Here is a 17,891-nt window from a genome sequence, read left to right on the forward strand (position 1 = left end):
TCATTTTTATACGTTATTTTATTTCAATTATACATAGGCAATGCCGAATGTACTTTATTTGTGCAAATTTTTTATTTTTCATATGTGGATGTGCTCTATTATCTTTTGGTACAATGGCTATAAAACTCAAGATAACAAGCGCATTGTTAATTCCTATTAATATATTAAAAAGTAAAGAAGAAAGATGCAAATTTATAAGCAAAACTTTTTTTAACCATTCTTTAGTGATGAGTATCTTGGGCATTATGTTAGTGTTTGCTTCATTAATTGGTCTATTGAGTAGCTTTCATACAGAAAGAAGATCAATTCACGTTTTATGCACAACAGCGATTGCTATTACCTTTTTATACCACGTATCTATTGCGGTCATTGTCTATATTCAAGCTGTTCATACAACTAGCTGGCTTAGTCAAACATGGGCAGAAGCTACTACAGAATACAGACTTTATGCACAAACAAAGGTAATAACTTTCCTTTATCCTCTTTTACTTACTTTTCTAATCATAATGGAGTAAGTTCAATTGCTGTGGTTTTACGAATCCCTCTGACCATCCTGTATTAGGTGCCACCTGTGCACCGAATCAGGTTATCAATTCAGCACCTCCTTGTTACGATCCAATGAATCAGTACATTAAACGAGAATTAACTCATGTTTATATCGCATTATTCACAAGCCTTGTCATTGAATTATTGGCCTTATGTAACTCTGTTATCCAATTGTGTATCATGAGTCCTAATCGGCCGTGGGAAGTCAGCCCTGAATGCGTTGTAGAAAAGAAAAAATGTGATAATATAAAGGAATGCCAAGATTCTTCAGACACGTTAATCAGCCCACATTATACAAGTTATAAAAGACAATTTTGAATCGATGAACCATAATGATAAAAAGAGGAAGGAAGCTACGATATTAGATGAAAGAGCATGTTGGCATACCTGTGATACGGTTTCGAAAAAAAAAAAAAAAAAAAAAAAAAAAAAAAGTGGCAAAACATTCCCACATTTAGATAAGGTCAACGCCTGTACTTTTTCTACTCCTTATTCAAAACATTAAAAAAATAGCTAAAGCAGCTAAAATAGCTTTGTTATTAAACGTAGCTTAAACTACCTTAAAGATTGTTACTAACGTGTCCCATCTCAAAACTGGAATACAACTTGCTGGTATTTTTTTGGTTGTCCTTGCTACAATTAATTTAAAAATGATATTGACGAGCAATTTCATTTTTTGATATCCATCGTTTTCATTACACTTGAAATGAATGGTATATTCATGAAGGATGTAAACCGTAAAAAGGGCTTTGATGGGTTTCAAAAGGGTTATCACAAGAAGCAAGCATTATTGTCGTACACTGACGTTATCACGCGCATGAATAAGAAAAAAAGGAGGTTTACGGTTCAAACATGAAGGATTAGTTATTTTTTACCTTATTTCAATTTCAATTGTAACTACAACGAGCCTTTAATTATGTTTAAATTGTAAAAAGATTAGTATATCTTTACTTAAAAAAGATGCAGTCTAGTTTAAATGGGATATATACAATTGTATAGACAATAGAGCACTTTGAGTGATTATTCTATGTCCTCGTAGAATAAAGCATTGCTATATTAGTGTAATTTCAGGACCTACGATAATCTCAAACTATACTAAGAAGACTTTAGATTAGTCGTGTGCTGTTGGAATACAAGGTTAGTCATCAGGATTTACTAAACCTCTGGTGAATTTCTTCATGCTTTCACCATCGTCTTGATGAGCACCATGGCCTAGTCGAAAAAGACAGCGTAGGGAGCATCAAAAGTTTTGCGACTTCCTTCTTAAAGCTTTGAGTGACTATAAAAAAAAGAGAATCTATATAAATACCCTTCAGGTACCTAAACCTGTCTCTTGGTATGTGATTTTATCTTTTGACTGCCTGCTCTTCTATCAACATAGGTTGATTAGTTTCACTTTACTTTTTTGCTTATACGATATACGTTATCTGTGGTCAGAGCAAGTGGAACTTGTAAGTATCATCATTAGCTTCGGAAAGAGCTTGTTGTCTTCTCTTAATATTATAAGCCCTTAAGAAACAATACTTACTTACTATACAAAGTGTGGGTTCCTTTATTGTGCCCGATTTGCAGAAATAATTTTTGTTTATAATTGTAGATAAAAAAAAAAAGTATCAAGTCATCATCTGGATTTCACAGCAAATATCTCTTTTAAATGTTGACTGTATTAAAATCGATGCCTTCAAATAATTGTACTCATCATAAAAAAAAATAACTCCAGCTTTATAATATTGTAATAACAAGCTGTATATCTCTTTATTTTACTTATTTTTTACACTTTCAAATGCATTTTGTCTATGTTCTTCTTTTTGTTATCTATACTTTTATTTTGTACAGTTTCTTTTTATGCCTTCCAAAGATGTAAAACATGGTCATAAAAAGAACAAGAAGCAATCAAATCAGGATCTTTAAATGACCAATCTGCACCATACACCATAGAGGTGTGATCCAAAAAGCTAGAGGCCACACTCGCCTCAAAACTAGTTGTGTTAACATCTAAAACAAAGGCGCCTGCATGCATAGAGGCTGATAACAATCTATCTGAACGCTTAGGATGCCATTTTAATCTCCAAATACCACCACCTGGTGTCTGAAAGCTATTGACTGGTGCTCTCATAGACCGAGTATCCCAAAAATAGATTGTTTCATCATAGCTTCCTGTTGCCAAGACATGTTCTTGATGAGGCGATGATTGCATAGTGGTGACTCCCATCATATGTCTCTTATAGACAAAGGTAGGTGTATTTGTACGTGTATCCCATCCCTTAAACAATCCATCATCTGCTCCAGAATAGACAATATTTGTATTCCAGTAGTCAAATCCTGCAATCCATGCTTCCAAGTCATGAGCATGCCAATGATTCTGAATGATATAATTAGATTCGGTAGGTGCCAAAATGTTGACATCACCATTAGAATGGGATGTAACTACGCGTCTATCTGACTTGTCACGTCGACTAGCCCAATCAAGTGAAAGACAGAGGATAGTAGGGTCTTCTGTTGCTTGACAAGAATCTACTTTGACCAGAGTGTCGCTGTCATTGTCAAATCCGTATAAATGAAATCCACCTACTGAATCTGCCACACCCAATACTTGTTGATCGTTTACGAGTGAATGACTCCATTTCATGTCGAGAACAGCAGGTGTTTCAATGATTTGCTTGGGTGTATTCAGATATTGATTAGAAACATCAAACAAGTAGATCTTCCCTTTTCGAATGCGAACATTATCTTGTTTTTCGTCTGTTAATTGATATGTTCCTACAGTCAAGTATTGTGCATGATCTTCAAACGGACAAAATTCAGTTGAATCAGCACTGTAAACGGTATCAAAAGAAGCTAATGAACTAGCAGAATTCATACATAAAAAATGGAGGAAAAACAAAAAAAAAAAAAAAAAAAGAACAATTTTTCTCTTTTTTATTGTTACTATTATGATTTCTATTTATAAAGGTTTTACAAAACCTTGGCTTCGTTGCGTAACTTGTCAAGTAAATCGTCAACGCTTTCAACCTTACGACCACCAGCACGCTTAGGAGGTTCTTCAACCTTTAATGTTTGAAGACGAGGGGAAATATCAACACCGAGATCTTCAGGAGTCATCTTGACTAAAGGCTTCTTTTTTGCCTTCATGATATTAGGAAGAGAAGCATAACGAGGTTCATTCAAACTATGGAAAAAGATCAATATCTCCCGTTCTCTTTTCTGTATGGTTCACATATACACACATACCGTAAATCAGTTGTAACAATGGCAGGCAATTGAGTGGAAACAGTTTCGAGACCGCCATCGATTTCACGTACAACCTTGAGTGCTTTATCGTTAATTTCCAATTTGGAAGCAAAGGTGGTCTATTTAAAAGAAAGTGAGTTAAATTGATATGTAAGAAAGGTGTATCTATTTACTTGGGGCCACTTGAGCAAACCAGCCAACATTTGTCCGGTTTGACTAGCATCATCATCAATAGCTTGTTTACCCAAAATGAAAAGATCTGGCTTATTGGCTTCCTTATCAGCTAAAGCTTTAAGCAATTTGGCAACAGCCAAAGGTTGAAGAGTACTGTCATCCTTGACTTCGACGTGAACAGCACGGTCAGCACCCATAGCCAAAGCAGTTCTTAAAGTTTCTTGGGATTTAGCAGAACCACATGAAACAGCAACAACTTCGGTACTGGGAGACTTTTCTTTGATACGAACAGCTTCTTCAACAGCAATTTCGTCAAATGGATTCATACTGTGCTTTACATTACGGTCGACATCGGTCTTTGCTGCATTCACACGAACCTTGACAGCTATAAAAGCGTTATTTGTTATTCTATTTTATTAGCTATTGATTATATGTACCATAGTCAATGACACGCTTAACAGGAACAAAGATACGTAAGGGGTTAGACATGATACTTGGAAAAAGCGAAAAAAAAAAGGACAAGTGTATAAAGTAACAAGTTTGTGACATCGATAAATCATCTCTCAACGGGGGGTGAAATAAATAAAAAGAGATCTAATTTTCACATGCAGCCTTATTTCCCATCAATAAGGGAAAGAAAATAATAATTGTGTTATGATTGGTCAGCATGTTGCCTGAACTCTATTCTTTTATTCACTTTTTCATTCTACTTCTTTGCAATCCCCTCCTTTCTTTTAGTCTTTTTTTTGTTTGGAGTAAAAGAGGAGTAAGGGGGTGGACATTGGTCGGATGATGAAAAAATATGAGTACAAGTGACCGTGATTTTTATAATTTTTTTCTTTTTACATACATCATGACAGATATTTCACTTGGACCAAGAGGTTTAACCATTGAACAGCAAAAAGAAATTGCAATTATTCAATCACAAGCAAGTAATGAACCATATAAGCCGAAAATTACTACACAAACTTCACTTTATGTTGGTGAATTAGCTCCTCACATTGACGAAGCTATGTTGAAAGAGCACTTTGGCAATGTAAAGAGTGTTCAAGTCTGTCGTGATTCAGTAACCAATCAAAGTCTCGGTTATGCACATATTAATTTTTATACCCCACAAGACTGTAAATATATAGCACAAATCATCAAAATAACTCAACTCTCTTGTTATGTATAGGTAGTGCAGCCTTTGAAAATTTAAATCATTCAAAAATTGACGGCACAACATATCGACTAATGATATCAGAACGAGAGACAACCAAAAGAGTGTCAGGGGCAGGAAACATTATATTAAAGAATTTACATCCAAACGTAGATAACAAATCATTATATGACACATTTTCAAGATGGGGAAATGTTATTTCTTGTAGAGTGTTTAATAAACTGACAGGTGGATCTGTCAAAGGTTATGGATTTGTAAATTATGATACATATGCTGCTGCTGAAAGAGCAATATCATTTGTAAATGGTAAAATGCTCTTTGGTAAAGAAGTGTAAGCTTAATATGATAATCTTGCTTTTATACTCAACTTTTTTTAAAAAAAAAATCAGACATGCTTCACACCAAGTACTTAAAAATGAAAAAGAATCCTTATTATCACACAATGATCAACAGCACTGTCGATTTACCAATGTTTATGTAAAAAATTTATCAAGTGATGTTACTGAAGATGATTTGGGTGAATTATTCAGTACAATTGGACCTGTCTCATCCGTACTCGTTCAACGTGATGATCAGCATAAACCAAAAGGATTTGGGTTTGTAAACTTTGAATTGCCAGAGGATGCTGAAAGAGCAGTGAATGAATTGCACGATAAAGATTTCTTTGGTAAAAAGCTGTTTGTGACGCGTGCACAAAAGAGATCAGAACGGGATGATGAATTAAAACGACACCATCAAGCCAGTTCACGATATCCTGGGGTCAATTTATATATTAAAAATCTAGCAGAGGATGTGACAGATGAGATTTTGATAAATAACTTTTTGCCTTATGGAACAATTACAAGTGCAAAAATCATGAAAGATGAATCGACAGGAGCACCAAAAGGGTTTGGATTTGTTTGTTTTAGCAGTTCTGATGAAGCGAATAGAGCAGTGGCAGAAATGAACGGTCGATTTATATCTTCAAAGCCAATTTACGTCGCATTGGCTCAGCGTAAAGAGGATCGGCGTCATTTCTTGGAATCGCAAATTTTACAAAAAAACAAATACCCTTTGTAAAATAAAATAAGCGTTATCACAGATGCAAATGGGACTGTTTGATTTATCGTGGGAAAATTGAGTTGGAAGTCAACTTGCAAACCTCTCTCTTTCTCTCTCTCTCTTTTATAAAGATACATTAAATAGTTTTATAAAAAGCCTATCCGTACTTCTTGAAAGCATTAACAAACAAAGACGTTTTTCTTTTGTTGTAATCAGTTTTATTCTTCTTTTTCTGTAAATTAATTCTGTCTGAAAATGGGTTATGACTCAACCGTTACACTAACATAAAAAACCTGAAAATAATTCGGACTTTGTAAGAAAGATAAAATTTATCTGAAACTGATTATACTTTTTTCTTTTTTCCTTTATCTTTCTTCTAATTATCAATGATATCCACCCTTACTCGCGTATCCAAGGTTGGTTACTCTCAATTCAATAGAAATCTTGTAAGATTTGCTTCATCATCAGCAAAGAAGCATGGTAAAAGCACTTTTTATTTTTGTTTATCATCAAACTTTATAAACTAAAACATACCAGAAAAAGTATTAAACATAGAGACAATGCACCCTTTGATCAAGAACGTAGAATATGCCGTTCGTGGTGCTTTACCCATCCGTGCCGAAGCTTTAAGCAAGGTAAAATAGAGAAGAATGCTTACTATATCAAACAAGAAAATTAAAAGCAGCCATCGTAATAGCAATTGAAGACAGATCCTTCTAAATTGAACTTTGATAAAGTGGTATTTTGTAACATTGGAAACCCACAGCAATTAAACCAAAAGCCCATTACCTTCTTTAGACAAGTAAGTTGAATGATTATCTGTAGAAGAATGCTAATTGATAAATTATAGGTCGCATCCCTTTGTGAGAATCCCGAGCTTTTGAAGGCTGAAAATAGACATCTCATTTCTAAGCTATACCCTGCCGATGCAATCAATCGTGCTGAAGTTTTGTTGAAGAACATTGGTAGTATAGGTGCCTACTCTCACTCAAAGGGTATCCCTCACATTCGTGAGAATGTCGCAAAATTCATTGAACGTCGTGATGGCTGTGAGGCAAACCCTGACAACATCTTTTTAACTCAAGGTGCTTCAGAAGGCGTTCAAAAGGTCCTTCAGTTGTTGACTGAACACGACAAGACAGGTATCATGATTCCTATCCCTCAGTATCCCCTTTATTCTGCCACCCTTTCCCTTGTGGATGCCAAACCTGTACCTTATTACCTTGATGAACAAAATGATTGGGGATTAGATCGTAAAGGATTAGAAAAGGCTGTTCATGAAGCAAGGGATAATGGTGTGGATGTGCGTGCTTTGGTGATTATCAATCCTGGTAATCCCACTGGACAGTGTTTGTCAGAAGAGAACATGCGTGACATTATCGATTTCTGCCATACAGAACGTATTGTGCTACTTGCTGATGAAGTCTATCAAACCAACATTTATCAACCCGAACACCGTCCATTCCACAGCTTCAAGAAGGTTTTGAAATCAATGGGTCCTGAATACCAAGAGCAAGAACTTTTTTCTTTCCACTCTATCTCTAAAGGAATGATTGGTGAATGTGGTCGTCGTGGTGGTTACTTTGAATGTGTCCATATCGATCCTGAAATCATGGACCAACTCTACAAGATTTCTTCCGTCTCTTTGTGTCCCAACATTCACGGACAGATCATGGTCGATTTGATGACAAACCCCCCTGTAGAAGGTGATGCTTCTTATCCTCAATACAAGGAAGAAATCGACGCTATCTATCAATCTCTTCGTCGCAGAGCCATCAAGCTTGCTACCTGCTTCAATAACCTTGAAGGTGTTACGTGTAACAGTGCTGAAGGTGCTATGTACTTGTTCCCTCAAATTAGACTGCCTCAAAAGGCAATTAAAGAAGCTGAGAAGGCTGGTATGGCTGCTGACACTTACTATTCCATGGCCATGTTAGAGGCCACTGGTGTTTGTGTTGTGCCTGGTTCTGGTTTTGGTCAACAGCAAGGAACTTATCACTTCCGTTCTACTTTCCTTCCTGAAGAACATCTTTTTGATACGTTTTGTTCAAGTTTAGAAGCTTTCCATAAGGAATTTTTGAACAAATATAGAGATTAAAAATGTATATTATTTGTATTTAATTATATTAAAAATGTTAAAGACTGAGATCAATATTAGTTTGACTTGGTTTCAACATAGTAGTTGTATAACTTGTCTACTTTAATCTCTTTCCTCTTTTTATAAATTCAAAAGAGTAAGTAAACTCTGAAGAGTAAGTTCAAATTATTATTATCTTTTATATATAGCAAAGCGACATAGTAAATACGTTCCAATCATTAAGAACAACACCTGTGAGAAATGAAAAAACAACTAGCTTTAAAACGCGACACGAAAGGTCATTTGGTCTTTCAAGTACAGTGAGGCTGGTAAATTTTGTCGGTTTGAAGAAAATAAGCTTCGTTTAGCAAAAAACAAATGTCATTTCCAGAAAAATAAATGTCATTAACCTAAATGAAAATTTCGTTTAGTACCTTTATTGTTATCGCTTTGTACTTGTTTTAATGCAATACCTGTATTAAATGACCAAAGCGATAACCTTGGTGGAGAATCTTTTGTGATTTTCCTATTTTTGTTCTACTTAAAGATAATCAGTTTAAAGTGTATTTCCTGGTGAAAAGGCTAGGACGTTCGCCAGTCTTTCTCAAACTATTTAAGATCTTGAGAAAATTCAATACAGCTGCTTGATCGCGATTCCAAAGTCTTCTTTTTATTCCTCTGGTTTGTTGTTTAAGACATGAGAGGCTCTTACATCTAGTACTGCATTAGTTATCAAGAATTAATCTAGTTTTTTCTTCTTCCTTGAATTACCTCAGCAAACCATTGCATAGCACGTCCGGCTTCTTTTTTCGTTGGTAGGGGCGAGGATTTGGCGCGGTTTTGAATTTTTCTAATTCATTTTCATAGGTTGCGCAATGGGAAGATGTTTTGTATTCATTGATTAAGTAGACAACAAACCCGTTCTTCTTTAACACCCTGATTAACCCCTTGCTTTTTGTCGGTTCTTGATACTTGACATTAGGAGCGGACCAATCTCCAAAAATTAAGATAGCATCTGGACTGAACTTTACTCTTAAGCTACGCACCAATTTTTGATCATTCTGGTTAAAGAAGAGTTTACTTGAAAACTTCAATTTTCGAAAAGGTAAAAGTTGTAGCTTTTCTAATGCTGTATTGATAGTCTTTTTATAATTGCTTTGCAGTGGTCGTCTATACATCTCTTTTGCCAGTTCTAGAACTTTGCTTTTCTCACTGTCATTTAGTCTTTCTGAAGTATGCTTTTTTTGTAACATTATTTGTAGGTAAGCGTCATACAGTTGAGGCTTTACAGAGCTATCAGTAGAATAATTCTCAGGTTGAGGGGAAAAACCACGGATTTTTGCTATGAACAGATTTCCATAATACAAATTACATTTTTGGTCGACTCGAAAGTCAAATTCGGATTCAAGGAAATATTTCTTTAGACTTTGCTGTCTCATTTCCATAATATTCGTGCAAAGTACTTTTTACTGATGCCCTTGTTTTAATGTACTGTACAAATTTTTTCAAGTTTACAGAGTTGGATTCAGATCTAGAAAGGATTGCTTCAGCTTTCTGGACCACAAAAGGTTGCGTATGTTTTTTTAAGTATCTGAATTGCTTTGAACATTTTGAGCGGTTGTTCTTTGCAAATATAAGTGTTTGTTTTTCTTCAACAGTGTTGGTTTCTTTCATGCAGTACATCAAGTTCCGCCTTTCAGGGTCTATCAAGATACACTTGCCTTCAGTGCTCTTTAAGTTGACTTGACCTAATCCTTCAATACGCTCTGTTTGATTACTGTCAAATTTCTTTTCAGTGTTGGACTTAGGCGACTTTCTGCTTGTATTAGTGTTTTGCTTTATTATGGAGACATCGACTCCATCTGTTTCGAGAGTTCCTTGGAACCGCAAAGACTTTTGAAATCCTTGATGTTTGAACGTCTTTTTATTTAGGCCTACGACGGCACCCCACGTCTCAAACTTGCTTCATGTTTTTGAATTCTTTTTGCTCTTGAGAATATGGTAATGGATTGTTTTGCTATCCAAGGTCATGTAGCAAGGAATAAAGGCGCTACGTAGCGGGAAATAAGCAAACTGTTTCTTCTGTTCGGCTCCAGACAGCTCAGTAAGTCTGAGGAAGGCTTTGAAATGGTTTTTCGGGCTAGCCATAACATCATAGTAAATTGAGTTTTTTTGAAAAGTGTATTCCTCTGGGTATCTTCAGAGAAAATCATTTAGTTGCGTTCTTGACCGATCATCTAAAAGGCCAAATTCAGGTATCTCTTTTTTTGCAATGACAAGCTTCACTTGATTGCAGGGTCGATAAACCTTCTTTCGGATAGCTTCTTTTATCACTTTACTACTAGACTTATTTGCTTGCATTTCTCCTCTGAGACTCTCTGTCTTTTCCTTCTTTTTAAATAGCTTGTTTATCAAACTACGTAGCCTGTTTCCAAAATGAGCTTTGATGTTATTATAGTAGGCCGTTTGGAGCTTCGTACACTCGTACAAGGCTATTTGCTGAGCATATGATAAGTTGGGGGAGTATAACCAGCGACTTCAAAGTAAGCTTCTTTATATTTTGATATCAACCGTCTATAATTTTTGGTCGTATCCTTCAGTCTTGTGCTATTTCCACCCTTTGAGAGAACAAGACTCAGAAAAACTTCAACAAAGAAACCTTTTGTCACAAAGCTGTTCAACGCAAAATTTTCGTTTGCTGCCAGTTCTTGTAAATATATGTACTTTGTGAAGGCAAGGTATGTATAACTAGTAAGTTGGTAATGTGAACCAAATCATACAATGGCTGTAAATATGCTAGTTTCCAAATATTCTTTACAGTCGTTTTAATTGTCATCACACGCTTACTTATTTTCTTAGGGCCTTCTTTAATGTCACTTGCCTTATCAAAAGGCACAGGACAAAAACTTGACTTGGAGGCAGTTGGAACAAGTTTAATAGGCTTGGGAGAATTTATACTTGCTTTAGAAGCGGTTGTGCTTGACTTCACAGCAGCAGAAGTTGATTTGGTGATACGAAAAGCAGACTTGGTTGATTCACCCAAAAAGGGTCTTTTGACGACAGGTGCATCAAAATCGTTACTGCTATATCCAAGATCATAGTCCTCAAGAGTAATCTTATTGAACACGGGAGGTTCATCTGTTGTAGAGATACCAGTGCTACTTGTAGCAGTAACTTTAGAATCTGTAGCTTTTCCTTTGCCTTTGAGTCTCTTTTGTGACCCACTCCGTAGAATATTTTCCCTACCTATGATGGGGTTTCAAACGTTAGACTAGCTATTTACCTACATCAAGTTTAGCAATGCAACTTACTTTTTCTTTTTCTAGCTATCACAGCGGGTTGGAAGTCGTCGTCTGAGTTGTCTTCTACAGCTTGGCGTAGACCAGTTTACCATTGCAAAGGCAGCATCATCACCAAACATCGTCATAATTGGCAATCAGAGAATAATAAGCAAGCTGGTTCCTGAAATAAGATGATAGCCGAAACTTTCGGTGAATCGGATGGGTAATAGCATGATTAGTTGGTGGGCTCATATAATGAGCCTGAAGAACAGCAGTATGCTCAGAGCAGCTCTTAAAGTAGCGGAATATATTGTGGCTTCCACCCAATACCAGCGATTGAACTTTTTACTGTTATGATCTTTAGAGGCAGTTCCATAAAGAAAAAGAAAAGAAAAAGATAAATTGACAGTGTTTTTTATTACTGTTATCATTTGTGCTGTCATTGTCTTTTGACAACATATTGTCACTGATAGAGTGGAGTTAGAACAATGAAACAATTCTACCTATAAGCTTATACTATATGATATGATGAATAATGATCAAATAGTCCAGTACTTTATAACATAATGTCTTGATGATTGAATTATAAACTCTGTCCCTCTTAAATATTATGAAGAAAGTGCTTATACTGTTGTCATTTCAGTTACAATACTACAAAGCTAATGATATGTGTGCGTACAGCCAGTTGCTCGATTACATTGCACTCCACAGTAAAAGGTGGAGAATGATAGTATGATAAAAAAAAACGACTACAAAAGGAATCTGCATTGTCTAATTTGTTTTGTTCACTTGTCTCAAAAAAATTTGACGTTCGTCTCTTTTACCTTTTAAAGTGTCTAATTTATTTTATTAAATCGTTTTATTTTAGATTAAAACACTGTATTAAAACTTCAATAAATCAGTTTTTTTTAAAAGTACTATAAATCTAGCATTCATTTAAAAGGGGTAATAGTTTTGGCACAATAAAGAAGAAGTTTGGCGCCTTCTTTACAGTTACACCTAAATATGTGTAATGAACAGAAATTTTCTCTAAAAAAAAATCCGGCCACTGAAGTAGACAACGTGATGTGCAACAATCTTTAAAAAGCATTCTTTTTCTTATCTTTAAAAGAAAAAAAAAGAAAAAAACAAAGAGAGAAAAAAATACATTTCTATAAATATTTTTTATTGGATTATTTGCAATGAGAAGCATTAAGTGTGGCTAATGGCCTTGCTGCAACTTTTATCGGAATACTTGAACCCTGTGAGTACAAATTATAGATTCATTTTCAGCTTAAAGTAGCACGACTTTAAGCTGAAGTACATTAAAAATCTTTTTTTTTCTTTTTTTTCTCTATTCTTTGTGCAGTCGCAGAGAGAAAAATATGGCTCAAGAAACATCCCCATTATTGAGTCAAGCAGACTACTCTGACTATAGATCTGGAAATGATCATAATCGGGAAGATACAATTACAATTTTTACATCAAATTCTTCAGCTTCAAGTAGATCGGACACACCAACGTTACCCCCTTCAGATGATGAATTATTAAAAAAGCGATTAAATGGAGCTTCGTTATATACCATTCTTTCTGGGTAAGTAGCAAAGCCAAAGAAAAACCAACAAAGCTTACAAGCAAATTGGATTAGCCTTTGGACAGCTGTTGTATTATCATCATTAGATGCATCCATTGTGGCAGCCATTTATCCTCAAATAGGTACTGAGTTCAAAAGGTGAGCAAAAGCGTATTTCTATTGAGTCTACTTTCTCATTTTTACTCTTTAGATCAAACGAGATCATATGGATTGCAACTTCTTACATGCTCAGTTATACTGCTCTTCAACCTCTATGTAAGTATTTAGGTGATCGACTTTCGGTCATATAGTATTTCCCTGCGTTTGTACCACTGAACGTGCACGAGCAAACAGAAAGGATGGAATTATTAATATTCAATGACAGTTTCTAAACAACCGCTTTACTTATAGATGGCCGAATCTCGGATGTTTTTGGTCGTAAATCCGCAGTATTATTTTCTAGTGTTGTTTTCTTTATCGGCTCACTTCTTTGTGGTTTATCAAACAGTCTTTGGTCATTAGTCATTGCCCGTGCTATTGCTGGTATCGGCGGCGGTGGTATCAATTGGTAAAAAAAGAAAAAAAAAAAAGGGGGGGGATGCGCTATAGACAAAAGATAAGAGACTGACTAGGATACATTATGGTTAGTATGACTACCGTCATCGGTGCTGATTTGGTTCCTTTGAGAGAAAGAGGGAAATTCCAAGGCTATGGTAATATTGCTTATGCTGTAAGTACATTGATTTGTTGAATCTGTAATTCTAATGTAACTAAACAAATGATTAGATTGGCTCTGTCGTTGGTGCACCATTAGGCGGTTTCCTTACAGATGCCTTTGGCTGGCGTTTCTGTTTCTATATTAATTTGCCTTTCCTTTTGGTCACTTTATATGTTTCAACTAACCTTTTGACAAATTACAATCTCACCGAAAGCCAAATGGCAGAATCATTCTCTGAAAAATTGAAAAAGATTGATTATGCAGGTGCTGTAACTATTGTGCTGGCCGTTGTATCATTTGTCGTTGCAACCTCTCTTGGTGGCAATACTAGACCTTGGTCAGATACAACTGTGGTCAGTTGTTTAGCTGCCTCTGTTGTTCTTTCCATCTTATTCTGCTTTGTTGAAGCAAAGATTGCACCTAATCCTATTATGCCATGGAGTATCATTTCAAGCCGTACACCTTTTGCATGTTCTTTAACAAGCTTTTGGTCTCTCATGTGTAACATGGCCATGCTTTACATTACTCCACTTTACTTTCAGGTAAGGAAGAAACAATCTCTAAATTGAAAAGATTGATAATAAACGCAAATTTTTGTATAGGCTGTTTTAGGCTTTAGTCCATCTACTACCGGTCTTTATTCTTTACCCAAGGCTGCTTCAGCACCTTTTGGGTCCGTTTTGGCAGGTATTTACATGTCACGCACAGGAGAATATAAAAGATATGCCATTTTTTCAAATTTCCTGATGATTGGTGCTTTAATTGCTTACAGCACTTGGACACCAGAGACCTCTACAATTGCATATGTTTTATCGCCAATTGCAGATGGTTATTCTCTTGGCTCCCTTTTGGTTTTAGTATTAATTGCAATGCATTCCTCCGTTGGATCATCAGGTAATTATATGGGTGTATGATGAGCATATTTGCAATTGCTAATTAAAAACTGTTTCAAGATATGGCCATTGTTACTTCAATGTCCTACTTATTCCGTTCCATCGGTGGTGTTGTTGGAATCTCCGCTTCTTCTGCTATTTTCCAAGGTGTAGTTAAAAGTATTTTAGTTCAACAAATTCAGGGTCCCAATGCAGAATTGGTAAGATCAAAATTACTTTTTTTTTTGTATACTAATACTTGTCCTACTTGTAGTACATCGAAATTGCTCGTAAATCTATGACAGAAGTCCGCAGTCTTTTGCCTCCTGATGTTCTTGTTATTGTCATCGACGCATACCAGGTAGCCTACCGTTACACTTGCTATGCATGCTTGGTATTTGCTGTTCTTTCTCTGATTAGTACTTTATTTATTGAGCGTTATGATCTTGCAACAAAAGTAAAGAAATAAATGATATTCTCTTTCTCTTTCTTTTTGTATACGTTCACTTGTAATTATGTTGTATTATACAAAATATACGGGGTATTAGAAAAGTGTTTTGATATTGGTAGGGCTTTGAGGATATTCACGTCCAACAGCCACTCATTTCATTTATGAGTGTAATCTATTTAATACAATAAATAGCAACTTTTTAAATCGCCAAGATAGCTTAGAAATAGGAATTTCCGTTAAAATACTTTGCGTAATTGATTGGTCGAACGAAACAATCTATTTTTATGATATTTCGGTACTTGAGAGTGAATATCCTTATTGTCTAAGACATAATCTAAACTTTAAAGAAACTGGATTCAGTGAAAATACTTTGGTTTACAAGTATAAATCAAATATGACTTCACTTATTTTTAAAACCTTTCAAGGATAAAAATCTCTTGTGCTATTCAAAGTTTGTTAGGGTAGCTTAAAAAGGCGGACCACTTTAACCAAGGCTAATTATTAACAAAGCCCCCTTTTTTTTGGGAAGATGGCAATTTAGTAGTTACGTACTGTGGAGACAAATGCATTAATCATGTAGAAACATTTTGCACAGATAATTTTAAAAATAATTGATTACCCAAACCGTTATATTTGGGAAGATATGAATTTCGTGTATTTAAGGGAAGTTGTACCATATATTTTGGCATCATATGCCAAATTAGCTGGAAAATAAATTACGCATAATTTATAATCTAAAAGTTGTTTAAAAAGTCCATCAATAATTCATTTATGATCTGATCTTTTTAAAAAAAGTTTCTAAATTAAAACTTTAATATAGGCTATTCTTTTTAAATGATGATGGATACTGAGTTGATGGTACCAAAAGCGGAGCGCTTTTTTATTACTCCTTAAACCTAGTAAACAACTTCATGGCATATGTACTCGGTACATAAAAATTTGAAGCATATTAGATTAATGTTTATATTTTAGCATGTAGCAAACAGATTCTTAGCAGATGCCCACATAGTGAATACTTCATTTTTGTGTAAGTACTATCCACCATCTCATATAACATATTCATTTAAATAGCTAATCATCAGAGTCTAGCCCAAGAAACCTTTTATTTTCAATCTAAAACGTCAGCTGTCGATGAGTACACCAAATTTGGTATACTTGAATATTGCGGAAACCATTGTAACAAAAGGTTTTTAAAGATCCAGCCAGGTAAATATAAAAACTTGAAATTAACTTACAAAAATACCATCACATACGAGTGTAAGATGCCTCTGTTTGATCAAAGGAAACTGGCTGCATGGTCTTAATCCTCCATGCCAAAATTAAACATGCCGGATCAGCAAGTACGCATTAATAAAAAAAAAGATGCTGGTACGGATCAATTTATCATGAATTATTATGTACACAAGGTAAGCAAAACTCTATTTTATTTTATAATTTTTTTTTTTTTGCACGCAAAGAAAAAAAGTGTAATAAACGTATTGCAAGCTATAAAGTAAAACTTGCTCTTTGGTTGTTTAACTGATGCTTTGTAGCCTTATGGATAAATGAGAATATTTGCTCTAAATCTTTGTCCACTTTCAATTCTTCATCATTTCTCCTTGTTCTTAATTCAGATCTTTGTCTAATGTATGCAGGACGATAAAGTGACTTGACCAGCAAGTCAGTAGTATGTTTAAGATCATTCACAAGTCTTTCTTCATAAGACATAGCATCCTTTCATGTATGAAGAATATGAATAAAATATACAAAGTAAACCATTTTGTAATTACCTGATTGGTATATCTACACCTTTGCATACGACGAACAATAAAATGGATCTCTCTTGCTTTATGATTCTTCAAATGTACTCTCTGGTTATCAAAGGACCTTGAAGCAGAGGTTTGGATCTGCTGTATCAGATGTTGCAGCATATCCTTTTGGCTTTTGATGCAAGAACGTTGGTTATCCATTCTTCTTGACTGTAATCTTTCCAAGGATTCCAATAGCCTTTCCTCATTTGATTTCTTTGGTGGCAAGTAAGCTCTTTGATTATTTAACCGAGGCGCAACACAAGATAACTGATAAATTGCACCCAATAGATCATCCAATTCATCTTTACTGGATTCAATTAAGGTTGAAGTGTGAGTATCGTTGTATTTAGGGGGACAAAGACTCGATTCATAAGCAGGAGGATCTTGCTGAATAATCATTCCGTAGACAACATCAGATAAATGGTCTATTTCTTGCCAAATAGCTAACATTTCTTGGGTTGCCACTGTTTGATTTAATCCTTTTGTTTTTTTATTTTGGAATAAAGATAATTGTTCCCAAAGTTGTTGTTGCAAGCTGCTAATTTTAGCTTGTTCTCCTACTTGAATGTATTCTTTTTGTTGCGATGATGAGATGTCATTAAGCTCTAAAAGTTGATAGATGTTGTTTAAAAGGGCTGCTATGGTGCAACAAAGGGTATAATCTTTATCTGAGTTAAAAGAATATGATTCTAATACTTTGTGTACATCCCCAATATTGGAAGGTGAAGAGAAACTGCGAGTGACTGAGGGACCAGACAAGAGACTAGTACTTTGAGTGATGGATTGAATAAGGTCAAAAGAGGAATGACTCCTTCTTTGAGTTGTGTTGTAGGAGGTCATTTGTTTTAATAGGATATCAAGTACTTTAAGGGCCATATGCTTTACAGACTGAAGAGAGTCAACCATTTCATTTGAAAGACATTTTAAAGTTGGATATTCTATAGTCTCATTACAAGGACTGGGTAAGGTGTGGTTGTTTGTTCTGAAATCATCATTACA

General features: G+C 35.1%; 7 protein-coding genes across 7 annotated transcripts; 4 read left to right on the forward strand and 3 right to left on the reverse strand.

The window, feature by feature from the left end:
• Nucleotides 1-113: 113 nt before the first annotated feature.
• Nucleotides 114-686, forward strand: RO3G_10299 (uncharacterized protein; the record flags this gene model as incomplete). The annotated part of the gene is made up of 3 exons (XM_067664884.1): nucleotides 114-171; nucleotides 226-461; nucleotides 675-686. 3 exons carry the CDS (start codon nucleotides 114-116, stop codon nucleotides 684-686), a joined length of 306 nt encoding a protein of 101 aa, XP_067520985.1.
• Nucleotides 687-2,389: 1,703 nt separating this feature from the next.
• RO3G_10300 (uncharacterized protein) lies at nucleotides 2,390-4,440 on the reverse strand (the record flags this gene model as incomplete). The annotated part of the gene is made up of 5 exons (XM_067664885.1): nucleotides 2,390-3,362; nucleotides 3,506-3,715; nucleotides 3,778-3,896; nucleotides 3,951-4,336; nucleotides 4,389-4,440. The coding sequence occupies 5 exons, from the start codon at nucleotides 4,438-4,440 to the stop codon at nucleotides 2,390-2,392; spliced, it is 1,740 nt and encodes a 579-aa protein (XP_067520986.1).
• Nucleotides 4,441-4,804: 364 nt separating this feature from the next.
• Nucleotides 4,805-6,303, forward strand: RO3G_10301 (uncharacterized protein; the record flags this gene model as incomplete). The annotated part of the gene is made up of 5 exons (XM_067664886.1): nucleotides 4,805-5,072; nucleotides 5,126-5,441; nucleotides 5,500-5,777; nucleotides 5,895-6,104; nucleotides 6,296-6,303. The coding sequence occupies 5 exons, from the start codon at nucleotides 4,805-4,807 to the stop codon at nucleotides 6,301-6,303; spliced, it is 1,080 nt and encodes a 359-aa protein (XP_067520987.1).
• A 408-nt stretch (nucleotides 6,304-6,711) lies between these two features.
• Nucleotides 6,712-8,249, forward strand: RO3G_10302 (uncharacterized protein; the record flags this gene model as incomplete). Its single annotated transcript, XM_067664887.1, has 3 exons — nucleotides 6,712-6,786; nucleotides 6,849-6,953; nucleotides 7,002-8,249. 3 exons carry the CDS (start codon nucleotides 6,712-6,714, stop codon nucleotides 8,247-8,249), a joined length of 1,428 nt encoding a protein of 475 aa, XP_067520988.1.
• Nucleotides 8,250-10,905: 2,656 nt separating this feature from the next.
• RO3G_10303 (uncharacterized protein) lies at nucleotides 10,906-11,655 on the reverse strand (the record flags this gene model as incomplete). Its single annotated transcript, XM_067664888.1, has 2 exons — nucleotides 10,906-11,474; nucleotides 11,598-11,655. 2 exons carry the CDS (start codon nucleotides 11,653-11,655, stop codon nucleotides 10,906-10,908), a joined length of 627 nt encoding a protein of 208 aa, XP_067520989.1.
• Nucleotides 11,656-12,873: 1,218 nt separating this feature from the next.
• Nucleotides 12,874-15,120, forward strand: RO3G_10304 (uncharacterized protein; the record flags this gene model as incomplete). The annotated part of the gene is made up of 9 exons (XM_067664889.1): nucleotides 12,874-13,082; nucleotides 13,137-13,220; nucleotides 13,273-13,337; nucleotides 13,473-13,629; nucleotides 13,710-13,791; nucleotides 13,848-14,321; nucleotides 14,382-14,673; nucleotides 14,733-14,872; nucleotides 14,926-15,120. 9 exons carry the CDS (start codon nucleotides 12,874-12,876, stop codon nucleotides 15,118-15,120), a joined length of 1,698 nt encoding a protein of 565 aa, XP_067520990.1.
• A 1,467-nt stretch (nucleotides 15,121-16,587) lies between these two features.
• On the reverse strand, nucleotides 16,588-17,732 carry RO3G_10305 (uncharacterized protein; the record flags this gene model as incomplete). The annotated part of the gene is made up of 2 exons (XM_067664890.1): nucleotides 16,588-16,815; nucleotides 16,872-17,732. The coding sequence occupies 2 exons, from the start codon at nucleotides 17,730-17,732 to the stop codon at nucleotides 16,588-16,590; spliced, it is 1,089 nt and encodes a 362-aa protein (XP_067520991.1).
• Nucleotides 17,733-17,891: the final 159 nt, after the last annotated feature.

The sequence above is a fragment of the Rhizopus delemar genome, genomic scaffold, assembly GCF_000149305.1.
Source record: "Rhizopus delemar RA 99-880 supercont3.8 genomic scaffold, whole genome shotgun sequence".
Classification (NCBI taxonomy): Eukaryota; Fungi; Mucoromycota; class Mucoromycetes; order Mucorales; family Rhizopodaceae; genus Rhizopus; species Rhizopus delemar.